Source organism: Scomber japonicus, chromosome 3 (assembly GCF_027409825.1).
Source record: "Scomber japonicus isolate fScoJap1 chromosome 3, fScoJap1.pri, whole genome shotgun sequence".
NCBI classification, from domain to species: Eukaryota; Metazoa; Chordata; class Actinopteri; order Scombriformes; family Scombridae; genus Scomber; species Scomber japonicus.
Window position 1 is genome coordinate 15,147,346 of NC_070580.1, and position 25,543 is coordinate 15,172,888.

The window sequence follows — 25,543 nt, forward strand, 5'->3', positions numbered from 1 at the left end:
TGTCAATATAGAAAAATAAGAAGAATCAATGAGAAGTGTCAAACCTCTATGAAAGGACTAAAGCAACACAATTTCAGGTTTAAAATATTTGTTTGTTGTGTTGGTGATACACTGATTCAGACGCCAATCAGACAAATAACATGGTTGCAAAATAAGGTCTGAATACTAAACACAGTGAACAGAAAGTAATTTGGATTTTCTAACACAGCTATTAAATTTGTTGAGTAGTTTCTCCAAATCAATCCTCCTGTGCTTTCTTATCCTTGTTATACCCCCCTCTGCCAGATGAATGTAGCTCTTCCTTATTCACAGCAGGTTTGTTAGTTATTAGTTTGTGTGTGTGTGTGTGTGTGTCATAGGTAATTTTGGGGACACATTTCAGACTAACGACTAGTTAATTGGAGACGGCTTGTCTAATTGGGGACAAAAGCCCTAATAGGGAAAAAGTTGATTTTTGGGTCAGTGGTTAGGTTAGGGTTAGGCAATTAGCTGTTAGGGTCAGGATAAGTCTCCAGTAAATCAAATGTAATGTCCCCAGAAGTAACCCAGGACATCATGAGTGCGTGTGCGTGTTTTATATCAGAGGTTCAAAAACATCTCCTGTGTACACTGTGGGTCTTTGAAGCATTGTGTCAGTGGATAGGTTGTATTATGCATGCGCCATTGCTTTGACTCTTCAATGTTTCTGGTTAAAAGAAACATTGAAGCATCCTAAGTTATTGCAAGAAGAGCTTTCTAATTTTTCCAGGTGCAGTTCAAAGAATAACAACAACTGCCTGGCACATTTATTAGATTGCTGTTTCATGTTTTCAATAATATCAGGGAGCAATATCTTGTGCAGGCCCCTCAGGAGGTCTCTTCTCCATAACCGAGATAAATTATAAAAAAAAAAATGATTTATTTATTTTTTGATTTTGTAAGTCAATAGCAAGGTGCAAATTGTGTCTTATTTTGTGATTTTCATCTCTTTCTTTCAATGTTTTCTTAAGTAAAAAAGACAGGTGGGTTTTTTTGGCATGTACAGATGCACAAGAGGGATCAAATACAGCAGGAGGCACATTGAAATTTAACACCAACTGATTTGTTTTCCTTTCAGTGAGTTATCCATGGGAGCAGAAAGATGAATGTTAAACTCGTAAAAAAAAATGTACACCCCCACAGCGGCATAGCACAAAAGACCTTGAGAATTGCTGCCTAAATACAGTACCTGTAGAGATATGCAACTTGCTGGATAAAGTAGAGGCGAGACAATTACTCAATAGACAGAATTTATGAATATTCGGATAATCTATGAATGGTTTCAAGCAAAACGTCAAACATCATCTACTTCCTCTCAGTTTTAAGGATTTGCCACCCTTATTTATCTTATGCTACATCAAAGTTAATATCTTTGGAGCGTTTTGGACTTTTGGTTGGAAAGTTTGAAGGCTCTACTTAAGTCCAGAAGATTAACTGAAAAACTATGGACATTTTATTTACATTTTCTACATGTTAGGATAGTATGTAGCAAAAAAAAAAAAATCTCATTGACAACCATTAACTTAATTTTTGCAATTTCAAAACACTCCATCCACTGTTGTTGAAGTGATTTTGTTCTGAAACTACTTTGCAAAGGACTTTTCAGCCAACTAACTAACTGACCAGAAACACAGCAGAATGGATGAAATCTGCTCCTGTGGATGTAGTGCACTGTGTTGTTATGGTTGTAGCTGCTTTGCTCTGCAGCTACTGCATAGACACAGCTTGTCAGCATGCCTCAGATTCACCTGTGTACCACAAACTCTGTCTGTTGATTTTAGCTGTTCAGTGGCCTTAAGATAACAGGGCTATTTCTGGGAAGACCCAAGTGAGAATTGATTTGGTTACAGGAGGTAAAGGACAGAACGAACAGAGAAAGATGTAGATATGGAGTCATATGTCTTTTGAAAGCTATGTTTTTGAGCCAGTGGTTGATGGGGTGTAAAGTGTGTGTGTGTGTGTGTGTGTGTGTGTGTGTGTGTGTGTGTGTGTGTGTGTGTGTGTGTGTGTAAGATTTTAGGTGATAAAAAACACTCTCACAGTTTCCTGCATCACTCATCCATGCGATCCATGCGACCAGGATGGTTTCCCCACCTGAAGATCGATGGGAGACTTTTACTGTGTGTGTGTGGATCAAAAGCCTACATATAACCCTTAAGATGCATACACCTCTGCACAAAGAGCAGAAAGCACTCATACACACAGCTGGAGAGCACTTTCTGCAGTCTTTTGACCTTTGTTTGTTGTGTGCAAAAACCAAGCATCATCAAGTCTATGCCTTTTGTGGAATTGTCAGAAAGTTGCTGCTGTCTATTGAGCCACAATGGACATTAAAGGAGAATTCCATCAATTTGATGTTCAATTTATTCTGATTATGATTTACTAGTTTGGACGAGCAGAAAGCCTGCAGGTGCAAAATGAAATTTGATCCCATGGAATTTGATGTTCTAGTGGAAGAGGTTAACAATTTAAAAAATATTACCCGGAAAAAAAACGCCATAGGGGAGAGTATTTGTGACAAAGTTAATGCTGTTAGTAAAACCAGAAATATTCCACTCAAAAAATATTAACACAGGTGGAAAAAATCAGTTTTCTGTGTATTCTGTCACTGTGCTCTCCACAATGACAGCAGTCATCTAGGTGCAGTGCGCATCTGGTTAATACCTGCCCTTCAAACGTATATAGATGCAATTACGAATTTGGCAAATCACAATGTGTGTGCTAAATAACACATTTGCATTTTCTCCTCCCTTTATTTGGGGTAACAATGCCCCACATTGCATATTCATTATGGCAAATGTACTAAATGGACAGCCTGTATTATCTTGCACATTTGAAAGACACAAACCTCAGTGTGCCGCGTTAGTAGATCAGCTTGAACATTTTTTTGCAGATGTTTTCACACACGCAAACCTTTAGTAAATCAGTCCCTAAGACTACTACTCAAACTACCCAAAATCCCTGTTTAATGTCTGAAGAGGGAAAGTTTTGATGCATTCACCAAAAATTGGACTTTAAGGCATGTAGGATTTGTGACATCAAAACTAGTTTGGTAGATAATCAAGGTCCAGTAGGCAACCTACACAAGCTTGAAGTGGAAAAACTTCCACTGCACACACACTGAGAATGGACTTTTCAGTGGAGTAGGAAACATCTTGTGTCCAGCAGTTAAACTTTTGAAATGAACTTTTGTATATTCATAGTGTCTGGATTTGTCAATTAGGCAGAAGGATGAAATCTAATTTTAATGATTTTAATGAGGTAATTCTACCTTTATGTACTGTTAAGAAAAGCATATTATACTCATATTATCATTCCAAGCAGAGTATTTTTATATTTTCTGTCTGGAGGGAATCTTTAAATGTTTTAACAGGAACCCTGTGTTACAAATTGGAGGTGTGGGGTTTGAAAGATGTGGGCATTTAGGAGGCAGGAGGGTCCTTTCCGCTTGTGTTATGGGATATGTAGGAGCCATTGTTTTTGGAGCTTGAACAATACCCTAGACTAAAAGTCAAAAGCCTCTGAGAGTCCCTCAACATTATGGAGGTGCAGTACAAAATTGTACAATTCTCAGCAGACAGCATTGTCTTCACCTAGAAAGTTAATAGGATGTTTTGTGTTTCGATACTGTTGATATCGTGGCAAAGGAGGCATCCTAGTAAAACCAATGATGGACCAAAGATACTTAAACTCTGTAAACAGGAAAACACTGCTTAACACACACCATATGCCCCTTACATTGTTGGGCAAAATGTATTTTAATGCCCCTACACATTCATGGTCACCCACACAGAGGTTTTGTATTGCTTTGCCTGATGATTTGTTTTCTCAGGACTGTGCAGGGTAGTAGAAACTGTTCAAACCTCAATGTTTGGACTGAGGGAGGAAACCTATGCAGATCCACCCACAGCCACTTTCAAACTAATAGGACACATTCATCTTACTGTGAAACGCAGCTGATGAATGAGGCAATTAACTTGCATGCAGAATAACATCAGTAAACTTCACAATCCTCAGGTGAGACAGTTAATGGCGTGGGAAATCTAAGGCCCTATTATTTAGATAAATGGAAAGCGATACATTTTCTGGGGAAACATAAAGAATGTTTTGTTAATGTTTGTTTGATTAGAAACAAAATGCCTTAATTGAAAGCATATTTTATATGCAGGATTCACATTGACAAGAAAGAGCGATTGATTTTTTTCAGGTTCCAGTTTACAACTCAATTCAAGCAACACAGTTAATCCAATAAGAGAAAGAGAACAGTTCAAGAACGTGTATGTATGATGTCGGGCAAACACAGGAACACACAACATAACCTGTACCTACTGTAGGTACAGATGGACAGGAAAATGCTTTCTAGACTAAAAAAGAAGCTTTCAAGTCAATTCTATAGCAAAGAAGGAGCCAGTGGAGGAAGCATAGAGCTGGTGTAATGCAGTATGCTTTCTCTGTTGTGATAATGGTAAGAGCCATGGTACATTTTAAACTAGCTGGAGACAGTATAAAAAGGTCAGAGTGATACCAAAAAATATATATAAAGAGTTGCAGTATGAAGGTGGAGAGATATGAGTGGTTCTCAGCTCTGAAATGAGATAGCTGATTGAAGCTGAATTTAACAGCCAGATTTATTTCTGTTTATCCAACTTTAATGCTGAATCACATATTATTCAAATGGCAAATAGATAAGGTCCCCAGATTTGGACAGAGAATTTGGAGGCCTGGAGACAGTTATTGAGGTATGTTAGTTATTGTAAATCTGGATATCATCAGCAAAACAGTGAAATTAAATATTATAATTCTAAATTATATACAGATAGATATGTCAGTGAGGTAGTGTTTGTGTTTAACAGATTATCCTTTTTGCACCTTTTCCACTCACAACTACTCAACTCTCCGATATGGATTCAATTTCCTGGGTAATATAATTCAATTCCACCTGTCACCGTGAGTGGACTAAAGGACTGAAGAGATTTGGTCTTGTTATATAGGCTGCCAGCACTTCAAATATCTAAACACGTGTGCGCACACACTACAGACATTTCCAAGACATAAAGATAAATATATTTTCTTTTTGTACCTTATAGCAGAGCACTAAGTCAAGTGGGACAGTCAGAGCCAAGGAAAGAGCTGATAAAAGAAAAAATATATTTTGGAGGCTGCCTTCAAAGACATGACCTATCAGTCCACTGCACTCTGTTTCAGTCAGTTGTAATAAATGAACCAAAGCTGTTGAAATTTTAATGGCATTTCTTTTCCGATTTGCACATCTTGCCATCAGGTTTTTCTTTTAGACGATTGGAAACATTTGATCTGAAAAATTTAAAACAGATGTGAATAAGTATAAAATGATAATACTGCAAGGCAGTATTGGATGTTTGGATGTTAAAAGGTAAAACGCTGGCACTGTCTTTTAGCTCTTGAGCAAGGAACACCAGTCTTTGCCTCCCCCCCTAACAAACAAATGAACAGGAGTTGAAAACATGTAAAATAATAACAAACAGAAGGAGGGGGGGGGGGGGGGGGGTTAAGTTTAGTTGATGCTAAACTTAAAGAACCATTTTGATTTTAAATTGAAATGTCTGCAAGCCTAAGGAAAGGCAAATATTTAGAGTTTACCTCTCTTTTAAATTAGCTTCATTCATCATGAGGAATTATTTTTTGTGATCCGGGACTTTTGCCCTACTATCCAATACTGCCAACACAACACAATCAAATATCTATAAATCTCTCCAAACAGGACAGTCAGCAATATAGGGTATAACTTGCACAAGACATTATTATTGAGGTACTTTTCAGCAATCATTGGAATCACTGCACAGTATGTTAAAGCCAGCTAAATCTAAATTCCTCAGCAGCAGCAAAGGTTTAGCACACAGACTTGTTAACTTGGCAATATCATTCAAATTTGAATTCAATTGGAGAAAATAAAACATGAGCACAACTTTCTGCTGATGACAAGAAATGTCAAGGATGAGCTAATATCTAATGGACTTTTTGTTGAATATAATCACTGCAGGAAAATTAACATGTCGTTATTCTCAAGTGGCTTTAATTGATCAATTAAGAGCCATGGGTGGACAAAATAAGAGATGAGTTTTCCTCTAATTTCTGTTAAGCTTTTATTGTTCTGTCTCTCTTTTCTTCACAGAGGGATTTCAGGAAAGAAATGTGGCAGTATCATCCTGTCTGCAGAGGAGCTGAGCAATTGTCGAGTGAGTAAGCCATAATAATCTCCCCTGCCAAACACACATTAGCAGACCAACATCTGTCAGTGAAGCCTGGTTAAACAGACTTCGCACATAAAGTGGATTATGCATGATGGAAGCTTGGAGGGACAAATGAAGTGTAGGCACACAGCCACAAATAGAGGAAACTTCCTGATGGCTTCATTTAGTCCAATTTGAGAAAAGAATCCCAGAACAGGTGCTGAAAAGATGTGTGTTGTCTCCATCTGTTCTTATACTGCAGTGTTTTGTCATTTTGTCTATTTTTATAAATGACATTTGTCAGGAGATGCTTTTCGCTGGCTCCCTGTCTGTTCGTCTGTCTATCCCTCAATCTATCAGGCTGGTTATCATACCTCAGTACCTTGAGTAGCAACCAAAATGCATCTGTAGTATTGAGTATTGAAAACCATCAATCTACAGTATGAGGACCTGTCATTGAAAGGCCGCACAGATTCTTGTTTACTTGTTTTTTGATTATATATTTTGTTATTTAAATCATATTTTGGGGAATTTCACTATTTACTTGATTTAGTAAATGTGTATAGTTGCTTTGTGGTATTAGGGACAGTTGCATTTTTTGTTTATGTATAAAATGAACAACAGAATTAAACATAATTCAAAGTTAGAAAAAGATGTACTTTGGTATTACTTATCAAGAGTCAAAAAACATGTGGGTGTATGTAGTTCAAATTTGATTGACAGTGACAAAACAGCCCAGCAACTCTTATCACATTCATTCTCAAATGGTGCTAGATCCTGATTGGAAGGATGTGATATCACCTAACCCTATCTATCTATCTATTTATTGATCCATCTACCTACCTACCAAACACACACGCACACACTATCCTCTCAGAATATAAGAGATAATGCGGCTGTTCTCACTCTGAGCAGTGGCCCCTTGTCTAATGAAACGACCCAGGAACATGATGAGGTGAGTGCTGACTATCCCCCTCAACCAGCCCTGTGGTGTAAAGCTTTGGATGCTTCACTGGGCTCCCAGCACGTAGATTAGAGAAGGATATTGAAAAGCAAGAGAGTGCAACAGAGCAAATGGTACAAATAGAGATGGGAAGAGAGGGAACAAGTAGAGGAGAAAGAAAAAATGACACAGTGAAAATAAAAGAGCAAATACACAATGATAAGATGAAGAGAAATGGATATTTGTGCATATGAGTGAGACGGATAGAAAGAGATACAAAGTCACTGAAGTGAATCAATAGAGGATTATTTCATAACCCAGCATGCACCAGCTCTTAGCTATAAAAAAAAACTGCTTGGCCCATGATAGTGTGAAACTGAGTTGGTTGGTTAATTAAAATACAACCCTGCCTCACCTTGTCCCCTGCAGCTTGTGGGACACACACATACACACAATTATATGCGTATGGAAACATTCAAACCAGCACGGTCACTTTCTCTTTCACACACTCATTAAAAAAAAACACATTACATACAGAGCCTGGTTCATGCTGCAAAATGCTTTGTTGCATTTGATGTCACCTGCAGAGCCTGAAATCTGAAATAAGATGGATTGTTAAAGAATTGCTGGATGAAAGGATGACAGTATCAGGGCTCAGCGAGCACCTAGGCTCCTACTCCTACCATCACTACACTTTAAAGTGATTCATCTCATTCTGATTGGACCACTATGATGTAAACTGACCAGTAATTTGCTTCATTAAAATATGATGATAGCTGCAGTTTCCCTTGTCTACAAACCCTGTTATGTGCTGTAAAGTCTGTGTGTTTCAGTAAATCCAGCCATATTCACTTCTTCACCATTTCTGCATGATGGCCGCTCTTTAAAATTTAATTTCTTGCTCAGAACATCATGCAGATAGATGTTTGTGGGCTCTGAAAATGTTTTTAGAGACAGTCTATTGCACAAACAAGGAACTTCATGAATATATGCAAGCTCTTTAAACACTCATTCTGCTCTTAACTTTTGTAGCTTTAAAGTCTTAAAATGAGTGTTTGTATCCAGACTTAATGACAACAACATATTCAGTGTTTTTCTTTGCTCCCACACATTGATGAAGCTATATGATGCTTACATTGAGTAAAATATGTAAAAATGTTCAAATCTGAGATTCCTTGTGCATAATTACTCGTTCAGCCTGATACATTTAGGTAACTTTGGAAAAATTGTGATATTGATTGGAATTTAAAATAAAGTTCTCTATGTTTTTCAAAATGCTTGAGTTTGTAATGATGGACCTGCCTGTGGGTCTGGTGGGGTGGTAGAGGTTAACACACGCTTAGCATTCATGAACTGACATTATTCATCAGTTTCCATCCGTGATGTGGCCTCAAGAGGAGAGATGAGTATGTGTGTTTTTCACTTAAACACCCTGCAGTAGAAAAATAAAATGTGTTTGTCCATGGTTACAATTAAACTGAATAGCAAACAGAAGCTCCCCAACATTTCAGTGTTTATTTTTATGCAGAGTACTGTATGCTTTGCAGTTTGAGTTTTCTGTGTTTTTTAGCAGTACTCAACATATTCTAAACATAAGTTGACAAAATATACACTACTAACTTTCAATTCTGGAAAGTCCCGAAGGAACTGTGCTGTGTACCAGTCAACAAAGTTATCTGTTAAATGGCATCTGTAGCTCCACTGCTGCAATCACTTAGATACTGGTGTGTGTAGATTTTATTTTATAGATTTGAGCTGGCAGGTTTTTTGTTGAGATGTTACAAAATTTCAAAATGTAAAGAAGTCTGGGAAGAAAGACCCTTTATTGCTTAGACACGTTTCTCCCCATGTGTCCAACTAGACAGGTGCATTCAACTTTCAGGAAGAAAACAAATATCAGTGTTTCCTAAACTATCAAGCGTAGCTACACTGGCCTCTACGGGTTCAAAGGTATAAATCTAGACCTTTCTGGCCACAGGTCTGTCCCAATATCCACACTTGTGTTCTTACTGTATGTTAGCACTGAAGTACATCTTCACATGCTAACAGGCAGAGGAGAAGGGTGCTGCATTGGAAAAATGTCAGCATTTAGTACACATTAAACAAAATTTCCCCTCACTCCCCAAAAGGGTATGTGATATACTGTTTCTAATGCCGTTAATGAATAAATATTGATCAGAGATATCACAAACTGTAGACACTTTATGAGAGCAGCAAAGTCGGTAATCTGGTAGTGTGATGATGTACTAGAAATGTCACTAAAAACACACTTAACTTCTCAATTTCTAAACACAGCAGCAGTGTTTCTATTAACAGACACATCCTTTCGTACCAGAACAGAAAACATATGCTTGAATTTGTCCATCGTGCAGGCTTCAATAGAATAGAACAGAGTGAATGGGAAAAAGACCAAATATTGGTGGGATGGAAGTGTAATGTGCCCATACCTTAATACCACTATCATGCACTATTCAGAGCTACGTCTGTATCACAACAAAGCAACAGTTCATCAGTCCATCTGTAGGCCATAATGAGTCAATAAGGTGGTTTTAGGACAATAATAATGACTCAATAATAATAAAACAATCATTAACGGACACAAAGAAATTGTGACATACCGGATTCAGCATTAAAATATTAATGAGCAAACAGTATAAGGCAGACCACAAATGCTTCACTTATTGTAATATTAATATTTTATAATAACAATAATATGAGACTGATATTGCATATCTTATTTTAGTAATAACTTTCATAAAGATTTAATCAGATATGTGATGTCTCATGTATGTACAGTAGACATTTTATGTGCTACTTAATTGATGTATCTATTGTATTGCTCATCTCAGCTCCTATAGTGACCAGATATAAAGAAGTCTATAGAAGAGAAGAGTTGAGGGAATGGTTAACTCATCATCTTCATAATCTTCCCAATGATTGCCTGTGAAAACCAGTCTATTTAAAGATAGCACTGATTACTGTGATAGTCATTTGTGAATGTAATACTGCTTTCTTTAAATGAGGAAGTAGCATTAGCTATTCAAGCATGTGCAATGCAAATTGTACCAAGTGTCTCATGTTTTACAACCCTGTTCTCTCTCCCTGACACACCGACTGACTTTATTGTAATTACTTCTCAGTTTGAGGCCCAAGATTACAACAGATTCAATGAACAAATGCATTGTTGGAAAAAAAAAATCAGATAATTTTGTATTAACTGATTTCCAAAGCAGATTGGCTTTGATAGATCTAAACCATATGGACAAAATACCATGAGACCTTGAACAACACAAATGGCAATTAGGAAAAGTTTGTTCTCCCATTTGATCAAGTTTATGAGCCATGCAGTAAATTAATGGAAATATATTGAAACATTTCTCTGACTCCATGTTCTGGCTATTAAAAGTTTATTCAACTATCTAAACATTGTGGATATCAACATATTGGATTACATCAATTTCATAAATTCCCACTTGCTGACACTACCACAGTGGAAAATAAATATAACCTGGAATGACTGGGAGCAGAGAGATTATAAAATGCAAAAGGGGGGAACAGAAATGACCGCCTCTTCATTCCACTCACGTACTGTGTTTGGCAATCCTTATTAAATTCTACAAACCAACAAGATTTCAGTTTAATGTAGCTTTAAATCAAGCAAGACAAAAGGGCTAATTCATGTAAGGAAACCTATTTCCACATTTAACCCCCCAGAGACACCAACACATTGGCTCACACTAATTTATGCCTATGTGTGACCCTTTACACTCTACTTTTACTGTGTCTCTTTTGGCCTTCTTGGCATCTCCTCTGTCTTAATTAGCGAAAGCATAACTTTTACTGTGGTGACACACACACACACACACACACACACACACACACACGCATCTCATCTCTCTTGTCACATACTGTCTTTCATTACTCCCCTGTGTGTGAATGTGTCTCCACCTAGCCTGCCCCCCTCTTTAAATATTGATGCGGTACTCTGATTCTCTCCATATTAGCAAATGGCTGTTGATCACAGGCCTGAGCAAGAGAGTGTTCGTGCCACAGAGCCTTAATGAGGCAGGAGCAGATGCATTTTTAATATCCCTGCCACATTCCATCACTATAAATGCTTTTATGTGCCTATTAGCTCCACAGAGTTTTCCTGGTGTGTCCTTCTACTGGCTGACTCAGAGCGGTGACAGTGCCAATTTCTGCCAGTTCAAAAACCAAAACCTGTGTTCACAATTTGAATGACTAGATCAGCAACTCAGTGAAAGTTGTTTTAATTCCTCTAAAGCTGAGAGCAACCAGGGACACTGTTTTGACAACTGTGGTTGAATTCAGGACTGGGTTACACCAGCTGTTCTTCAGTCTTTCTTTTACTAAATTAGGTTGCACCATTAAAACTTAAGAAATGTCTTTGCTCTGAAACACTTTAGTAATGTGCTGTAATGTGTATTATGTAACACTGTCCAAATAAGAAGCAACTAACCATTTAAACAGGAAGTCACTGCAGCATGACAAGGTGTAACATAACTTTCAAAAATAACAATTTCATAGGCCAAAAAATAAAATAAACCTAACTGAATATATTGGTATTTATATAAGCACACATGGAGAAATATATATATATATATAATATGAGTGTTGAAGAATAGCCACTCATGTAGTGTACAGTAAGAGGGAAATGTCTGATTATGCTGAGATAATGGTCATTATTTAGTCTAACATTATTGGCTTGAAGCTTCTTAATTTGAGGTTAGGTGTGTTTTTTTTGTGAAATTCTCAAAATGTCTCTAAATGGCTCAGAGTAAGCCAGCATTATCTTTTACAGTTGGTATACAGTCTCAATATTGTACATTGTTGCAGATACAGAACACGAAAAAATTATACGTTTGTACCCATTCTGTTATTATGCATTGTGTGTGTGTTGGGAGTAGGCAGGGCATTATCACATACAGGAAAACAGACGGTGACTAAATGAAGGTGCTGTAATCTTACAGAACAGTACCTTGCAATTCAGTCTTGAAGATCTCAGTCTATAGGATAGTTGAGCTCAGGAGAAAACTGGTAACCACTGCAGTTTTAATTAATTTGAGGAAGTGCAGGGAAAACCCAAACATACAGTAAGCTGGGAAAGAAGACACAAAGCAACACAGATGATATGTAATCTCTTGCTACAGTGAATTTCTTTCAAATGTTCTGATGACATAAGCCTTCAGCTGCTTCTGTGTCAATCAGTAAGTGGCATGGCAACCAGCATTTCCCATGAGGATTAAAGGCGTCTACTTCAGTGAATGAAATGCAGCGAGAGTGAGGTCCGATCTGTGTAGGAGGGTTTGTGTCAAATGGCAGACGTGTTGTGTGTATGTGTCCTCAGGGTGAGGGCAGGAATACAGATAAAGTCCTCTCATCACTGGAGTGGAGTGGATGTGCTCATGAGTGTGTGCTGCACGGCGGTGTCTGGCTGTGTGTGATAAAGACAGAGAGTGCACTGTGGAAATGCACACAGGAATTAAAATGGGCATTGGCATATGTGGTCAGAACCACTCTAACACACTGTCTGTCACACTTGCACACTCACACACATTCTTTTGCTGATTTGCCACTCGGCACACAACCAGACACAAGGTGCAAGCTGCAACATTAAAAAGCTATTAAGCTATCATTAGTGGCGCCATGGCTGCCCAGTGTAAGACCTCGGGCTCTGACAACAACAGCAATCTACTGTTATAGTATCTGAATGTACTGTAATGAACCCACTGCGTTTCAGAGATTAGCTATTGCCCATATGCCAAAGATAAGTTGGGACCCTTCTCTGCACTGCGACCACACACAGAGAGCCAGAAACAGGGAGGGGTAATAGTAAACAAGTAGCATCTACAGCATGCAAGTGATTTATATTTGGAGCTTGTACAAGCACTACATTTCATGACAAACAACTTTAGGAAAAAATGCACAATCAGGCTTATTTGTAAGAGAGAGAGACAGGGTGCTGTACAATGAAAGAAGAGTTGCTTTGCAACATGAATTAATATCCCAGTCTGCTGGTCTTTGATTTATTGAGGTATATAAAATGTTTTTTATGGTCTTTGTTAGTTTATCTTTTTAATCCACAATAGCCTGAGGTCACCTTCAAACACAGTTCATTTTTCATATAGATATATTATTGTACATAAAGTTAACTGATAATTTGTTGCCAAGCTAATGAAACAATGCAGTCCTAATCATTAAATGGGAAGATTTATGCTGCTGTTTGCAACTGCAACCAGACTGCTTATATGTTGGCAATGAAATAAAACATTCTGGTAATATTATAGGTTATATTATAGATTGTATAAATCTGACTTTATCTTGTCATTCAAAAGGCAAGTTCAAAACAAGTGGAGCAGCATGCTGTTCTCAAGAGAAAATACAGTTAGACCAGGAACTACTGTGGAGATAATTATTATAATTTACACTGCTGAACATCCTGATTGATGGAAGAGGTTGGATTATTGATCACAAACTACAAGTTCTCTTATTTGTAATTCTCTTGGAATATGAAACCTAAACCATGTTAATCAGTTGCTGGGTGGACTTTTGCTACCCCATTAATATTCTACATACATTATTTACTTAAATAGGTATTGTAGAAATAATCATGCAAGACTAACCCACACATGCAAGAATAATAAAGTAATTTGATTTGTTAACCTACATAGACCAATATTGGAATATGATTGGGATGAATCATTATAAACAACAGAAATTCTATGATGAATAATTATTTAAATAAACTGTATGTGCCACAAATCTAATGCCAGAAGAAAAACCTATGTCTATATATCAAATCTATATTAACCTATTTCATACCTAACAGTGCTGGATTTGGGTTTATGTTGAGATCATCATATGTGCACCATTATGTTATGTGGCTGAAAGAAGAAGCAAAGAAACCCTAAAAACATATTAGACAAATACAAACCCCAAAGCAAAACAAACAAACAAAAAACCTCTGCTTTGTGTTTGACGTGAGTAAGGGTGTAAGGGTGAAATGCATTTGAGGCGTCTGATGCCTTCCAGATGCTGTGACAGATATCAGAAGATGTTAGCTTGATGACCATTACTCATGCTAGAATTAGACTTGGTAAGTAGCTGGCACTAATGTTAGCAGGGCTGCTGGTGGGTGGATATGGTACTATGGTTTGGGACAACAGCGCCTGCATACTTGAACACACACACACACACACACACACACACACACACACACACACACACACACACACTACCCATGGACCATTAGGCTGTGTTTATAGATAAAGCTGGAGTGAATTGTAGGTGCTCTGCCAGCAGTTCATAGAGTGAGAGCAAGTGAGCAGGTGACATTCACACAGCACAGACTGAAACAAAGGACGACCACATCGCTATTTACATCACATCTCTCATACAAATTAGTGAACAGCATTTTTTTTACAAAATATGAACACAAATTGTGATCATGCCACACTGCTCTGAGCCTTCCTGTATTCATCTTTTTTTCTTTTTTTTTTTGAACAGTGCTATTATGTTTGTGGGTATCTGTGTTGAGTGTGTGCTTGTACACTGTGTTTCCTGGAAAGAACATTAAGTCCTACTATTCCTGCACTCCTGCTGAAACTAATTGTGCTTGCCCCCAGCAGTTAGGTGGTGACTCACGGTGGCTGTGATGTGACATGTTGACATAAAAACAAATCCCCCAACATGAACTGAACTGCATCCATCTCCTACTCAGTCATCTCCTACTCAGCCATCATTTAACTTTATTTTTTGATATTTTTTGATAACTTGATTAGTTTACCTATGGTTATTTAAAATCACATACCTTAATCTGCCACTCTCAGTGGCGTAGAAGGACCATTGTGGAATATTTTCATATTTAGACAGGATTTAATGACTCCCTGTGATGTGAAAGGGATGCTAGTACTGCCAATCCCACTGTAGCTCAACACCACACTCTGACTTCACCTTTACTTCACTGTTTTGGTTTTCTGTATGGCTAGGTCCTAATGGTTTCTGAGGATATTGTAACATGCATAACATACCATGTGGAAAGGTGCAGATGAGGTTAGAGTTAATGCTGACAAAGTACTGGTTAGAGTAAAAAAAGAAAAAGAAAAAAAGATGAAAAAATCTGCAATGTCCTTTAAAACTTTAGGACAGCCCCTCGAGTGAAGCCTTATATTCTTTGCCCCATTATTGGTAAAGATATAAGAATAGCAAAGGTGATGCAAATCCATCTGATTATTGATGTGTGTGTGTGTGTAATTACATCCTCACAGGTCAGCTAGTGTGGATAAATGTGCACACACTGTTCTGTCGCTTTAATGCAAATCTAATAAAACAGTATCTAAAAAAGATTCTATATTCCTCTGTGAAAAATAAGCCAGACATACATAAGGGTAAACACACAAACATACACCATACGATTTCCATCTTTGAAATGAAATCATTGCCAGCATATAGTAGTTATTATCTGATTGTGTGATGCACACACAGCTGCCTACATCTGCTACCCCACTGTACACTGTTGAGATAAAAGAGAGGAAGTGGGGGAAGAAGAGTGAAATAGGCCACATGAATAATATCATCCATTCTTTTATCATGGAGTACTTACTGTATGATATACCCTTCCCCCCAACTCATCTCCCACTTTTCAGTTACCATCTTTATGTATCTTTGTAGGACAGTGCCACTATGCAGTTCTGTGCCAACAAGCTGGACAAGAAAGACTTCTTCGGCAAGTCAGACCCTTTCATGGTTTTCTACAGAAGCAACGAGGATGGAACGTGAGTGCTTTATGTGATTTTGTTTCCTCATTCAAGTTGTTGAAGTTGAAGTAAGCTACAGGTGCAGGTGCTTCCAGTGGACCACTGTTTGAAGAAACCCCCCAGAGACACACAAAATCCACTAAGATGTAAAGTGTAATAAATGCTATCAAGAGCAACACTGACACCACCGCTAACAAAGCCTAGCATTTTGCAAAGTAGGGTAAATTCACTTGTATTATCTTTACCTAGAGCCTGAAAAATTAGTTGTAAATGACAAAATATAAAGGTTACTGTAACACAATAAAACATTAGAATAGAAATCATCTGGGAAAGAGGTGGAGGCAAAAACATCTTCATTAGAAACGATGCAATACAGCTGAGTGTTATGAGAATGTACACACAGTGAGAGAAGATCCTCAGTGGTTACTGAGGCTGAGGCGTGCAAAACTTGAGAGACTGCACAGAGGCAAGTATCTTGTTCACACAACAGAACCACAACTCCCATGACTATCCCTTACATAAATTACTCGAGGAGAGCAAATAAGGAAGAAAAGCAATTAATTTTAAAAAAGCATAAAAGCAAGCGGAAAAGAAAACAATCTGCATTTCCCATCAGAAGAAGAAACACAGTTTCTGAGGCAATTTGCGTAGGGATGTGTAACACTCTCCCATGTTCTCATGCTTTCCCAGATTGCTGTTCAGCCTCCCAAGGGGCTCTGCAGTTGTGGTAGCGTCAGCTCTATCTAGCCAGAGATGCTTTAGCAAGTGCTTCATTAGCCATCTTCTTGCTTTTCTCAGTATTTTTTTTATACATAACAGGGTGGGAAATGAATCCCCACAGACGTGCTTGAAGTGCCTGTTGTTAGTGCCAGAGGGGGGTACAAATTAGAGGGCTCTGTGGCTAAAGAACTCACAGTGGTTCAAAAGGCTTGAGGCACTTAATGCACCACAAGTAATCCAAGGCTTTAGATACAGAAAAAAAGGTGACATGTGTTGTTGCTTTTCGGGAGGATATTGGGGAGTATTGGATAGGAATTTAGGTGGTGCTGCTCTGTGGAACATTTCAGATATCAGAGAACCCCATTTGCATATCACTGTCACACTTGTGGTCAAGGGATAGGATTTAAAAGCCTGACTGAAATATGAAATTATTTTCTGTGGTCTGAAATACAATATAACTGGGAGACAGGCCAAGTGGTAAACAAAGCTGGCCACAGCCCTTTTAAAAGCATCTCTGCTGTCACTGTGGGCTTTCACATTGTCTCTCCTGTAGCCTTTATCTTTTCCATGGCATGCTCCTCCCTTTATTTGCATATCGCATTCTCTGGCTTGTATAATTAACAATTAATAAGCTATTTTCTCTTTCTGTCTCTTTGACACATACTTATTTTCCTCCTTTCCACTCTCCTCCTCTAGTTTTACTATCTGCCATAAAACAGAGGTGGTGAAGAACACATTAAATCCCGTGTGGCAGCCTTTCGCTATCCCAGTACGAGCTCTGTGCAACGGTGACTACGACAGGTACAGTGCTTTTATTCTTTACCCTTTCAAATTCCCACAGCTGCTGTTTATCATTTCCTGCATAGTCAATAATATTGGCCCCATTGACATCTTCTCTGCCTCCATCGATTTCTGTAACAAACAGGCTGAAAATACAGCATAAAACTTACCTCTGTCTTGCTTGTCAAAGTATGTAATCTTAGCAACCAAACAAGGCAAGATTGGACAGACTGATCTTACATTTTTCCATGACACACTTATCATACTATGGACGAACTAGCTCTTTACTGCAAAAGGAGAACAATGGTGCTCGGCAACTACTGTAACTTTCCTACATTGATTATTGGTGGTGAGGCTTCAGCAGAAATATTTCAACAAATCAGCCTTGTATGGTGTCTTCAACCAATGAATGGAGCTAATGTTAGCTAGCATTAAGCAAAAAACAAAAGATAAGAAAGTACTAAAACAGTGTAATGTAATTAATGTTCAATTCAAAAATATTTTGAACACATCACCTTCATTATATAAGGTTGTATTTTACACTTTGTCTAAAATAGTATTGGGCTCGTCTTACAAGTTGGCAAATAATTAAAGTAGACATGTTGTGTCAGAGTGGATACAAATTCATTTTTTGCTCCCAGCTTATTGGCTTGCCTCTAATTTAAAAGACAGTGCTTGGGGAAAAAAACTACCTAAATCATGAAAGGAAAGCTGAAAAAAGAGTGACAGACATATTACTTTTGCTAAGGGAAATAATTCATGTGGCATACTGCATCTTTTTTTCTGCCTCTCTGTCCTTTTCGCCTCTCTCTCAAAGGTGTCTGTCCTATCTCATTTGGATGCAGTTAAACTCTAATTACTGAGAATGCTAAGAATGTGGTGTGTGCCGAGATAAATCCCAAACAGATGGACAGGTACAGAGCTACTTATGGGATTGCCTCATGGATGTACAGGGTTGCCTACAGAAGTGTTTTGATATTTGGTAAATATTAGGTGAAACTGTGCCAGCCAGCCAATCACACATAAGCTCAAAAAGGGGTCACTACCCTGTCAGAGCCGATCATACACAGGGGACTGAACTGGGCATTTCCTAAAATGCTCTTGTGCTATGCAAACATGCACGCACACATACAAACACACACACACACACACACACAAATACAGAGTGAGAGTATAATGAAATGTGACAAGCCATGAGCTGAAACAGTCTGAAATGCTGCAAGTCTTGAAATATCATCAAGACAGCACTATAAACAGGTTATTCACTTGTGCGTGGGTGAAGAATAAACTTTGTCTGTCAGTGTTTGCTTGTTTTTCGAGTCCATATTCTTATAGGGGGCGGTGGGAAGTTCTATCTGTCTTTTTAATTATATAACTCTTAAGACCCACTAGCAATTTTTTTAACCTCTGGGATGGTACATTATCATTCAAGCTGAATTCATGCGGCAAACTCAGCTCTAGAGGCTGTCAATTCTTTGTAATCTATGAAATTACTGTTTACATCCATCAACTGAAGCAAAGTTTCCAGTAATTTGTAAAGCGCTAATATGGTGCCCAGACCCCAAAGAGCCAAGGAAAAAAATCATCTAAACCAGTTCAGACTAATTTCCATTACCTTAGTCTTTCAGTTGTTGAAGTGACAGTGACATAAACAAAGCTTTTGATAGAGACCATACAACATTGTTTTTGCCTTTTTGTGATTAACTGTAAGCACAGACCCTGAGGACATGGCCTACATCTTCTGCAAAACCCAAGGAGTTGTTGTCAAAGGCTGAATGTGAATATCCAGCCTTCAGACTTGTTGGCTGCACATAGACTACTATCATATGTATTGCAGTGTGACATGCTAACTGTATTCACACAAAGTCTGTGAGGGCCCTCAACAGTGAAGGTATAAAATGAGACGGGACCGTTATTGTATTAATGGTGAGTCATTGATAAATCTGATTTACCTCAGTAGTGAATATATTTCTGGATAGTTCTTCACTGTGATGATATTGGGAACGTATACAAGAAACTGTTTACATGTACCAGATGTGGTTGAATGCACAGTAGATGTTTCCATTTTGTAAAGTTGCTTAACACTGCCAATATATCAAATCCTCAACTGAAGATCCTCACACCAACAATGGATGAAAACCAACCTTTACCAATCTAACTCTTCAGATCTTAAAGCTTACCTTACCTTTGTTACATTTATACACTTCTTTTGTTTAGGTTAAAATGCTATTAATAAGGTAATGGCACTCTGAAATGTTAGAGAGATCCACCAGGCATAAAAACTCATCATTACTCCATTCTCATAATATTCAGTGAAAACTCTGACCAATCATATCATTCGGCCCGAATGATATGATTGGCCGAGTGACCTGCCTGTTTTCCCCTTCTGCAATACGTCATTGTGCGTGCACCCCTACCTGAAGAGAGTCTGTTGTGGGTCCACGGCATTATAATACATCCATGATACACGGAGATAGCCGTAAACAGACAGTAATGACTGACAATGACAGACAAAAGCAGGCCACAGCTTCCACTTCCAGCCGCTCCCACGGGGAAAAGAAAAGTATATTAGAAAAAGCCACCACTAAGAAAGAGCTTGATGCAACAAGAGCTAAAACAAGAATCAACATTGGCTCTGCTTTCGAACGATGGAGGAGTCTGATGAAGCTTCATCCAGAGCTAAAAAGGGACGAAATGGTCAGGGACTGGAAGTTTTCATTTATTGAACATTTAATTATAATTCTTCATCAGCAGATGTTACAGGTGATGGTATAGATGATTGGAGGTGGATGACATGAGGATATGATGATATTTGGGTGTGTATGTGTTCTGGAAACTATAACAAATGGTAATGTTAATCACCATGGCAACAATGGTATACAATGTAACTGGAGACTATAAACATTCAATAAACATAAGAATTGACATCAATAAACATTACAATTTCTCTCAAAGTAATATATTAACGTATTAACGTGTTAATGGTGATAAAATGAGTTGCTATTTGTGGCACTAATAACAGAAAGTCATTATAAATATATATACAAATATATAATTCTAACGAGTGCTATAACTGCCGTTTAAATTCTATAAATGCAGTCAGATTTTCATAAATCAATAAACAGGTTATAGTCAAACAAACAATCAGTGAAACATCAATTGACATAACTTACTTATCATTTAAGGACGCACATTAGGGAAAATAAAGTTAGCCGGCTTCATAGCATGTAACACAATAACCGGGAAGAGAGGAAACCATGGCAACAACAAACTTAGGTTCCGCATTCAGTCTTTCTAACATCATATGTGATAATGTTACATTTGACTGTATTTGTTGTAACCTTACAGTTACAACAGTTACAAGTTTAGCATATTGCTAACGGACCTAAGTTAGCTCTAGATAATTACCTAGTGTTGGGTAACCTGTGTGTAAATGATGCCAGATCTCTCGTGATTGGCGCTTTTTCCATGTTTGTTAAAATGTACAGTTTATCAGAATTTAACTTTCCGCTGTAACAACCTGTCCACTCACGTTACTATGTGTGTGTGCATGTGCATTGTCTTGGTCATCAATATTGCAGTGCGCATTCGCAGAGGGGGGGATGGAGAGGAAGGGAGTGTGGGGGTGGGACATAGGAGGGAGGAGGGGTTGTTGCTGTTCAAGTTTTTTCAATGTGCTGTGAAATGCAAGAAATGTAAGAGTAGCTTTAATTAACAAAACCAAATGATTCAGTGAAGTCTGCATCCCAAGTGGACTCTCTGAAAATCTGTAGAAGTTGAGGTCTCTTGTAGAGTTGAGGAATTGTAGATTTGGAGAACTCTCAACACTCATACACTTCCCACTTAACTGCTCGTTATCTGGGTTGGCACACTACTCAAAGTCCAGCATGTTGGATAAGGTATCGAAACACCTCTCTCTGTTGAGAGTACAAGCCCATACAAGTATGTCAATGGATGACCTAATGCTGATTTACTTTGCTCTAGATTAGTGCGTTAATTTGGACATGTTGTTCTTGCACGATGCACCTAAGGGCAACAGGAGAAGTTGAAGTAAGTTCAACAAAGAGTACTGAAGATCTGCTATGCAAATAAATCATGTACACGAAGCATGTGAATTAAACATCACTTAAGCTCCTCTGAGGAGACAAAAAATGGCAGCAGATAAAAACTTCATATCTGTGTGAACCGATGAGAAGACTGTGGCTTTCTTCCAATTGATACATTGCACACATATAAATGTCATATTTCCATCACTTTGTCTCGTTTTTCCACTGTTTGAGGTTTGACTACTGATCTTTTAGTTACATCATTTCATCATGCCTTGTTCTTGTGCAGTTGTCTAATAGCACCCAACTGGAAAGCATTATCAATTGTTTGTTCTTGATGTGCCCAACTGCTAATATTCGTATAACAGTAGTAGATGGAAACATGTTAAAACTTGCATGACATTACACACAAATGTGGTTTATAAAATCTTAAAATTAACTCTGACTCTCTAATTCTGTAATGAGATGATAAAAAATCAAATTTGCCATTTTAATTCTTAATTTATCTGAGTGACAGCTTTGTATCCTAAAACAAAGCAAGTCCCTGTGGGTTGGGTATGGAGCTCATTGACAGCTGCACTTCATTTGAGCTGCCCACCTACACTGTCCATTCACAGATTTTTTTAAAGGTCATTGCTGTGTTGGATCTTCAATATTTTGTGTCTAGTATAAAGTGCTGTTTACAAAGAGGAGATAATGTCCAGACCACTTTCAAAGGTTAAAAGTCCTTAATGTTGGTCTATGTAAAGCAATAATAAATTGAGTTTGTCACAACACAGAAAAATGTGTAAAAGAAATCTCTCATTTTTGTTTACACAGACTTTAATGTGCTCTGCTCCATCTGAGTGAAAATGATTTGAAATCCAAAAGGTTGGTCTTTATAGTTAGTTAAAATCGTTGGTCAAAAGAGTTAGACTTTGTAATATATTTGAATACTTTTCATTGCCAGAAATTAATTCAGTGTGGTATTGGTTTTAGCTGACTGTTGCTTTATAAGCACTAGTAGTTGAATAGGGAAACTTTGTTCAACAAAAGTAAAATAAAATAACAAACTAAATAGCATTACATTATCTCCACATTTCTTAATTTCAACCAGGCTATAGGCCAAGGAAAGTATTTCTATGATGTCATGTGACTACTATGGCTGTATCCAGCAGGAAATTTTAAGGGGAATGAGGGGTGATGCAATCCCCCTTGTTAGCAAAACGACTAAAATGCATCCCCCTTGTTACCCTGCCCTCCTTCTTCTCCATCCCCTCATAGCAGAGAGGCAGGGGCAGAGGGGTTGTTCAGTTGAATGTCTAGTCTGCCTGATTCTTTGATCCTTTATCTGACTGAAGTCTGTGCAAGTTATAATCCATGGCCCCGACCATGGCTCTAAAATATCAGTAGCATAACTGTGATGTGTATTGATAAATCCATGGCGCTGTCCATGGTGCTCAAGCAGACTGATTTGTAATTGCTCCTTATTCTCTCAGTCCCTCCCTTCTGTCAGTTTAATTTTTTAATCTGTAATATTCTCTAAACCATATACTATCACCTTCATGATCGAAGTAGCAACATGTAGTCATGAAAGAGCAAGAGGATCGCAGAGACACACTGCTGCCTGTAGTTTTCCCATAATGTTTCCATGATTATTCAGTTGTGCATTGCCTATTTCTCACATAAAATGGTTTCAGAAACATATTTTAGTGTAATGTTTAGCTGTTATTTGAAAAGGTTTGTGACATGACTGCCATCTTGGAAATAGATGTAGAGGACACAGAGAGATTGAAATGCTGTAACACGTGCACTTACTTGTATTAACTTGCACGCATGGCTCATGTGGCCACCAAAACAGAGAAACTTGGATCACAATACATACACACAGGTAGTGTGGCTTAATTCTGTGAATCACCATTACTCTACTATGGCTTGTTTGCTGATATACAGTACAGTCAGTGAGGCTCAGTGTCATATATTGTACCTTCTCCACCTCCAGTAAAAGAATAGGCCTACACAAACAATTTATTTAGCCTAATTACACTTCTATGAAATCAATATTATAGTTATAATATCAAGAATTAGGCTTGGCCTATGTGATAATACTGCAATCCAAACCCTAAGCCTTCCACTGGGCCATCCCACCTGTTAAAAATGAACAAATGAATCTACTGGATGTACCGATCAGACATAATGGATCAGTTTAAGTTCTGATACTCATCTCATTAACCAAGTATCATTGACTAGGTATCAGCCATGCATGACCATTTTTTAGTCACTGTGGCTTCAACATTGCCCTGCACCAACACAACTTTATTAACCTTCAAGAACAATATAACTATAATTTGCCCGTGCCCAATAAGGACAATCCACTTGTAGTTAAAAAGGGATGTTTTATTACAGCATTGTGTTGTTTCACATACATTTTTACACACAGCAATGGATGGATATTTTAAAATTGAAAAAGAAAAAAAGAGCACTGGTTTAACAACAAAATTAGTTCAGGTATCAGAAAAAGTAACAGGGCAGAAATAACATGATTTTGGATATTAACATTTCATTATCAGAGAAAAAAAATCATCTTGAATGTTTCTGAATATTTCTGCCAACATCCATAAGAATGTGCAATAGCCACACTGAAATTGTTGAATTTGACCCTGCACAATTCACCTTTCATTTTTGCCACACAATGTCTTTCATAGAGAATGAGAGCCTTGTTATTTCTTGGAAACAGCAGTAAGAAATCCTTGATTTGAAAATATTGCTGAGAACCATCTTTGCACCGTACGTTAGGCAGATTTGTTGGTAACCTGTTAAAATATCACACAGACATGGATAAAAACATGTCCACCTTCCCAACTATGCTCACTGGCGACAGGGTGGCGCAGTGATTACGCAATCTGTCCTTCAATTGGCAGGATCCAGTTGAATCCCTAATGACAGCAAGTGTCTGAGGTATCCTTGAATAAATCCATCTCTCCACAATAACATGCACTCTGGCAACAGAATTAATTTTGGCAAAGAAGTTTAAAGTAGAAGGACAGGAAAGCAAGAGGGTAATAGGAGAGGAGAAAAGAGGGAGAGGAGAATGGAAAGATTAGAGACACCAGACAGGGAAGGCAAGTATACTTGCAGTGTTACAGAAGGAAAAACAGAAATCCAATATGTCAAAGGCCCTGTTCCAGATGAGTAAGTCAAGGAGAAGAGGATGAGAGAGTGTGAGGAGAGAGGAGAGAAATGGAAAACGCTTCCAAGTTGTGGTATATTTTGTTCAACCACTGATGTGTGAAGAAATCTTAAAGTCTGTCTCTGTCTCTCCCAGTATATATACATATATATATATATACACATATTTGGACACACTTTCCCATTCGCATGAATGAGAAAGTGTGTCCAAACCTTTGACTGGTAACTATATATCCCTCACACACCCTTCATTTCCTGTGTTGGTGTAACCTAATGTATATATTCTAATGCAGTTTTTTTTTCATTAAAAACATCAAAAAGAATCAATTCTTCCTCATTAACATGCTAGCCTGGATGACTCAAACACGGTCTATTTTCCTCTCTGGCAAAAGATCACAGACAGATCTGTGTAATTGGAGCTGAAGAATTGTTCAGTGTCAAATGTAGTCTCCTTTTTTCCCTCAATTATATGCACTTCCATTACTGAAGATGAGTCATGTTCATTAAAGAAGCCTTGGAATAGTAGCTGAAGATATTGGTGGTGGCAGATTAGTTTTGGAGTGTATATTGTTCCGAGCGTTCAAGGGGGCAATTCAAGGGTCTTACCGCCTCAGTTCTTTGATGCGGCTGAAGTTAGGATACACAGATTTGAAATGAAATGACTTGAAATGCTTTGAGTCGGCATGATGACAGTTTTCAGGTCCTTTTTTTGTGTAACACAGACGCGCACAAAAATGGCACTTATTTACGCCAAGCACAAGATTTATTTCTGCAATTAGATTGGTTAGGAGAAGGGACGACTCTGCTTTTTCTTTTTTCTTTTTTACCAATCCTATCTCCTTTTCTTACACTGGAAGAGAAGCATCATGTTTCTACCACCTA

General features: G+C 38.0%; 1 protein-coding gene across 2 annotated transcripts in view; it reads left to right on the forward strand.

Annotated features, from left to right (window-relative positions):
- cpne5b (copine Vb) overlaps positions 1-25,543 on the forward strand; it is a 121,065-nt gene that overhangs the window by 73,752 nt on the left and 21,770 nt on the right. For both annotated transcript variants that reach the window (XM_053315219.1, XM_053315217.1), the window contains 3 exons: positions 6,170-6,233; positions 15,862-15,965; positions 17,364-17,468. In XM_053315219.1, coding sequence (XP_053171194.1) covers positions 6,170-6,233; positions 15,862-15,965; positions 17,364-17,468 — 273 coding nt within the window. The remainder of the gene's footprint in view (positions 1-6,169; positions 6,234-15,861; positions 15,966-17,363; positions 17,469-25,543) is intronic.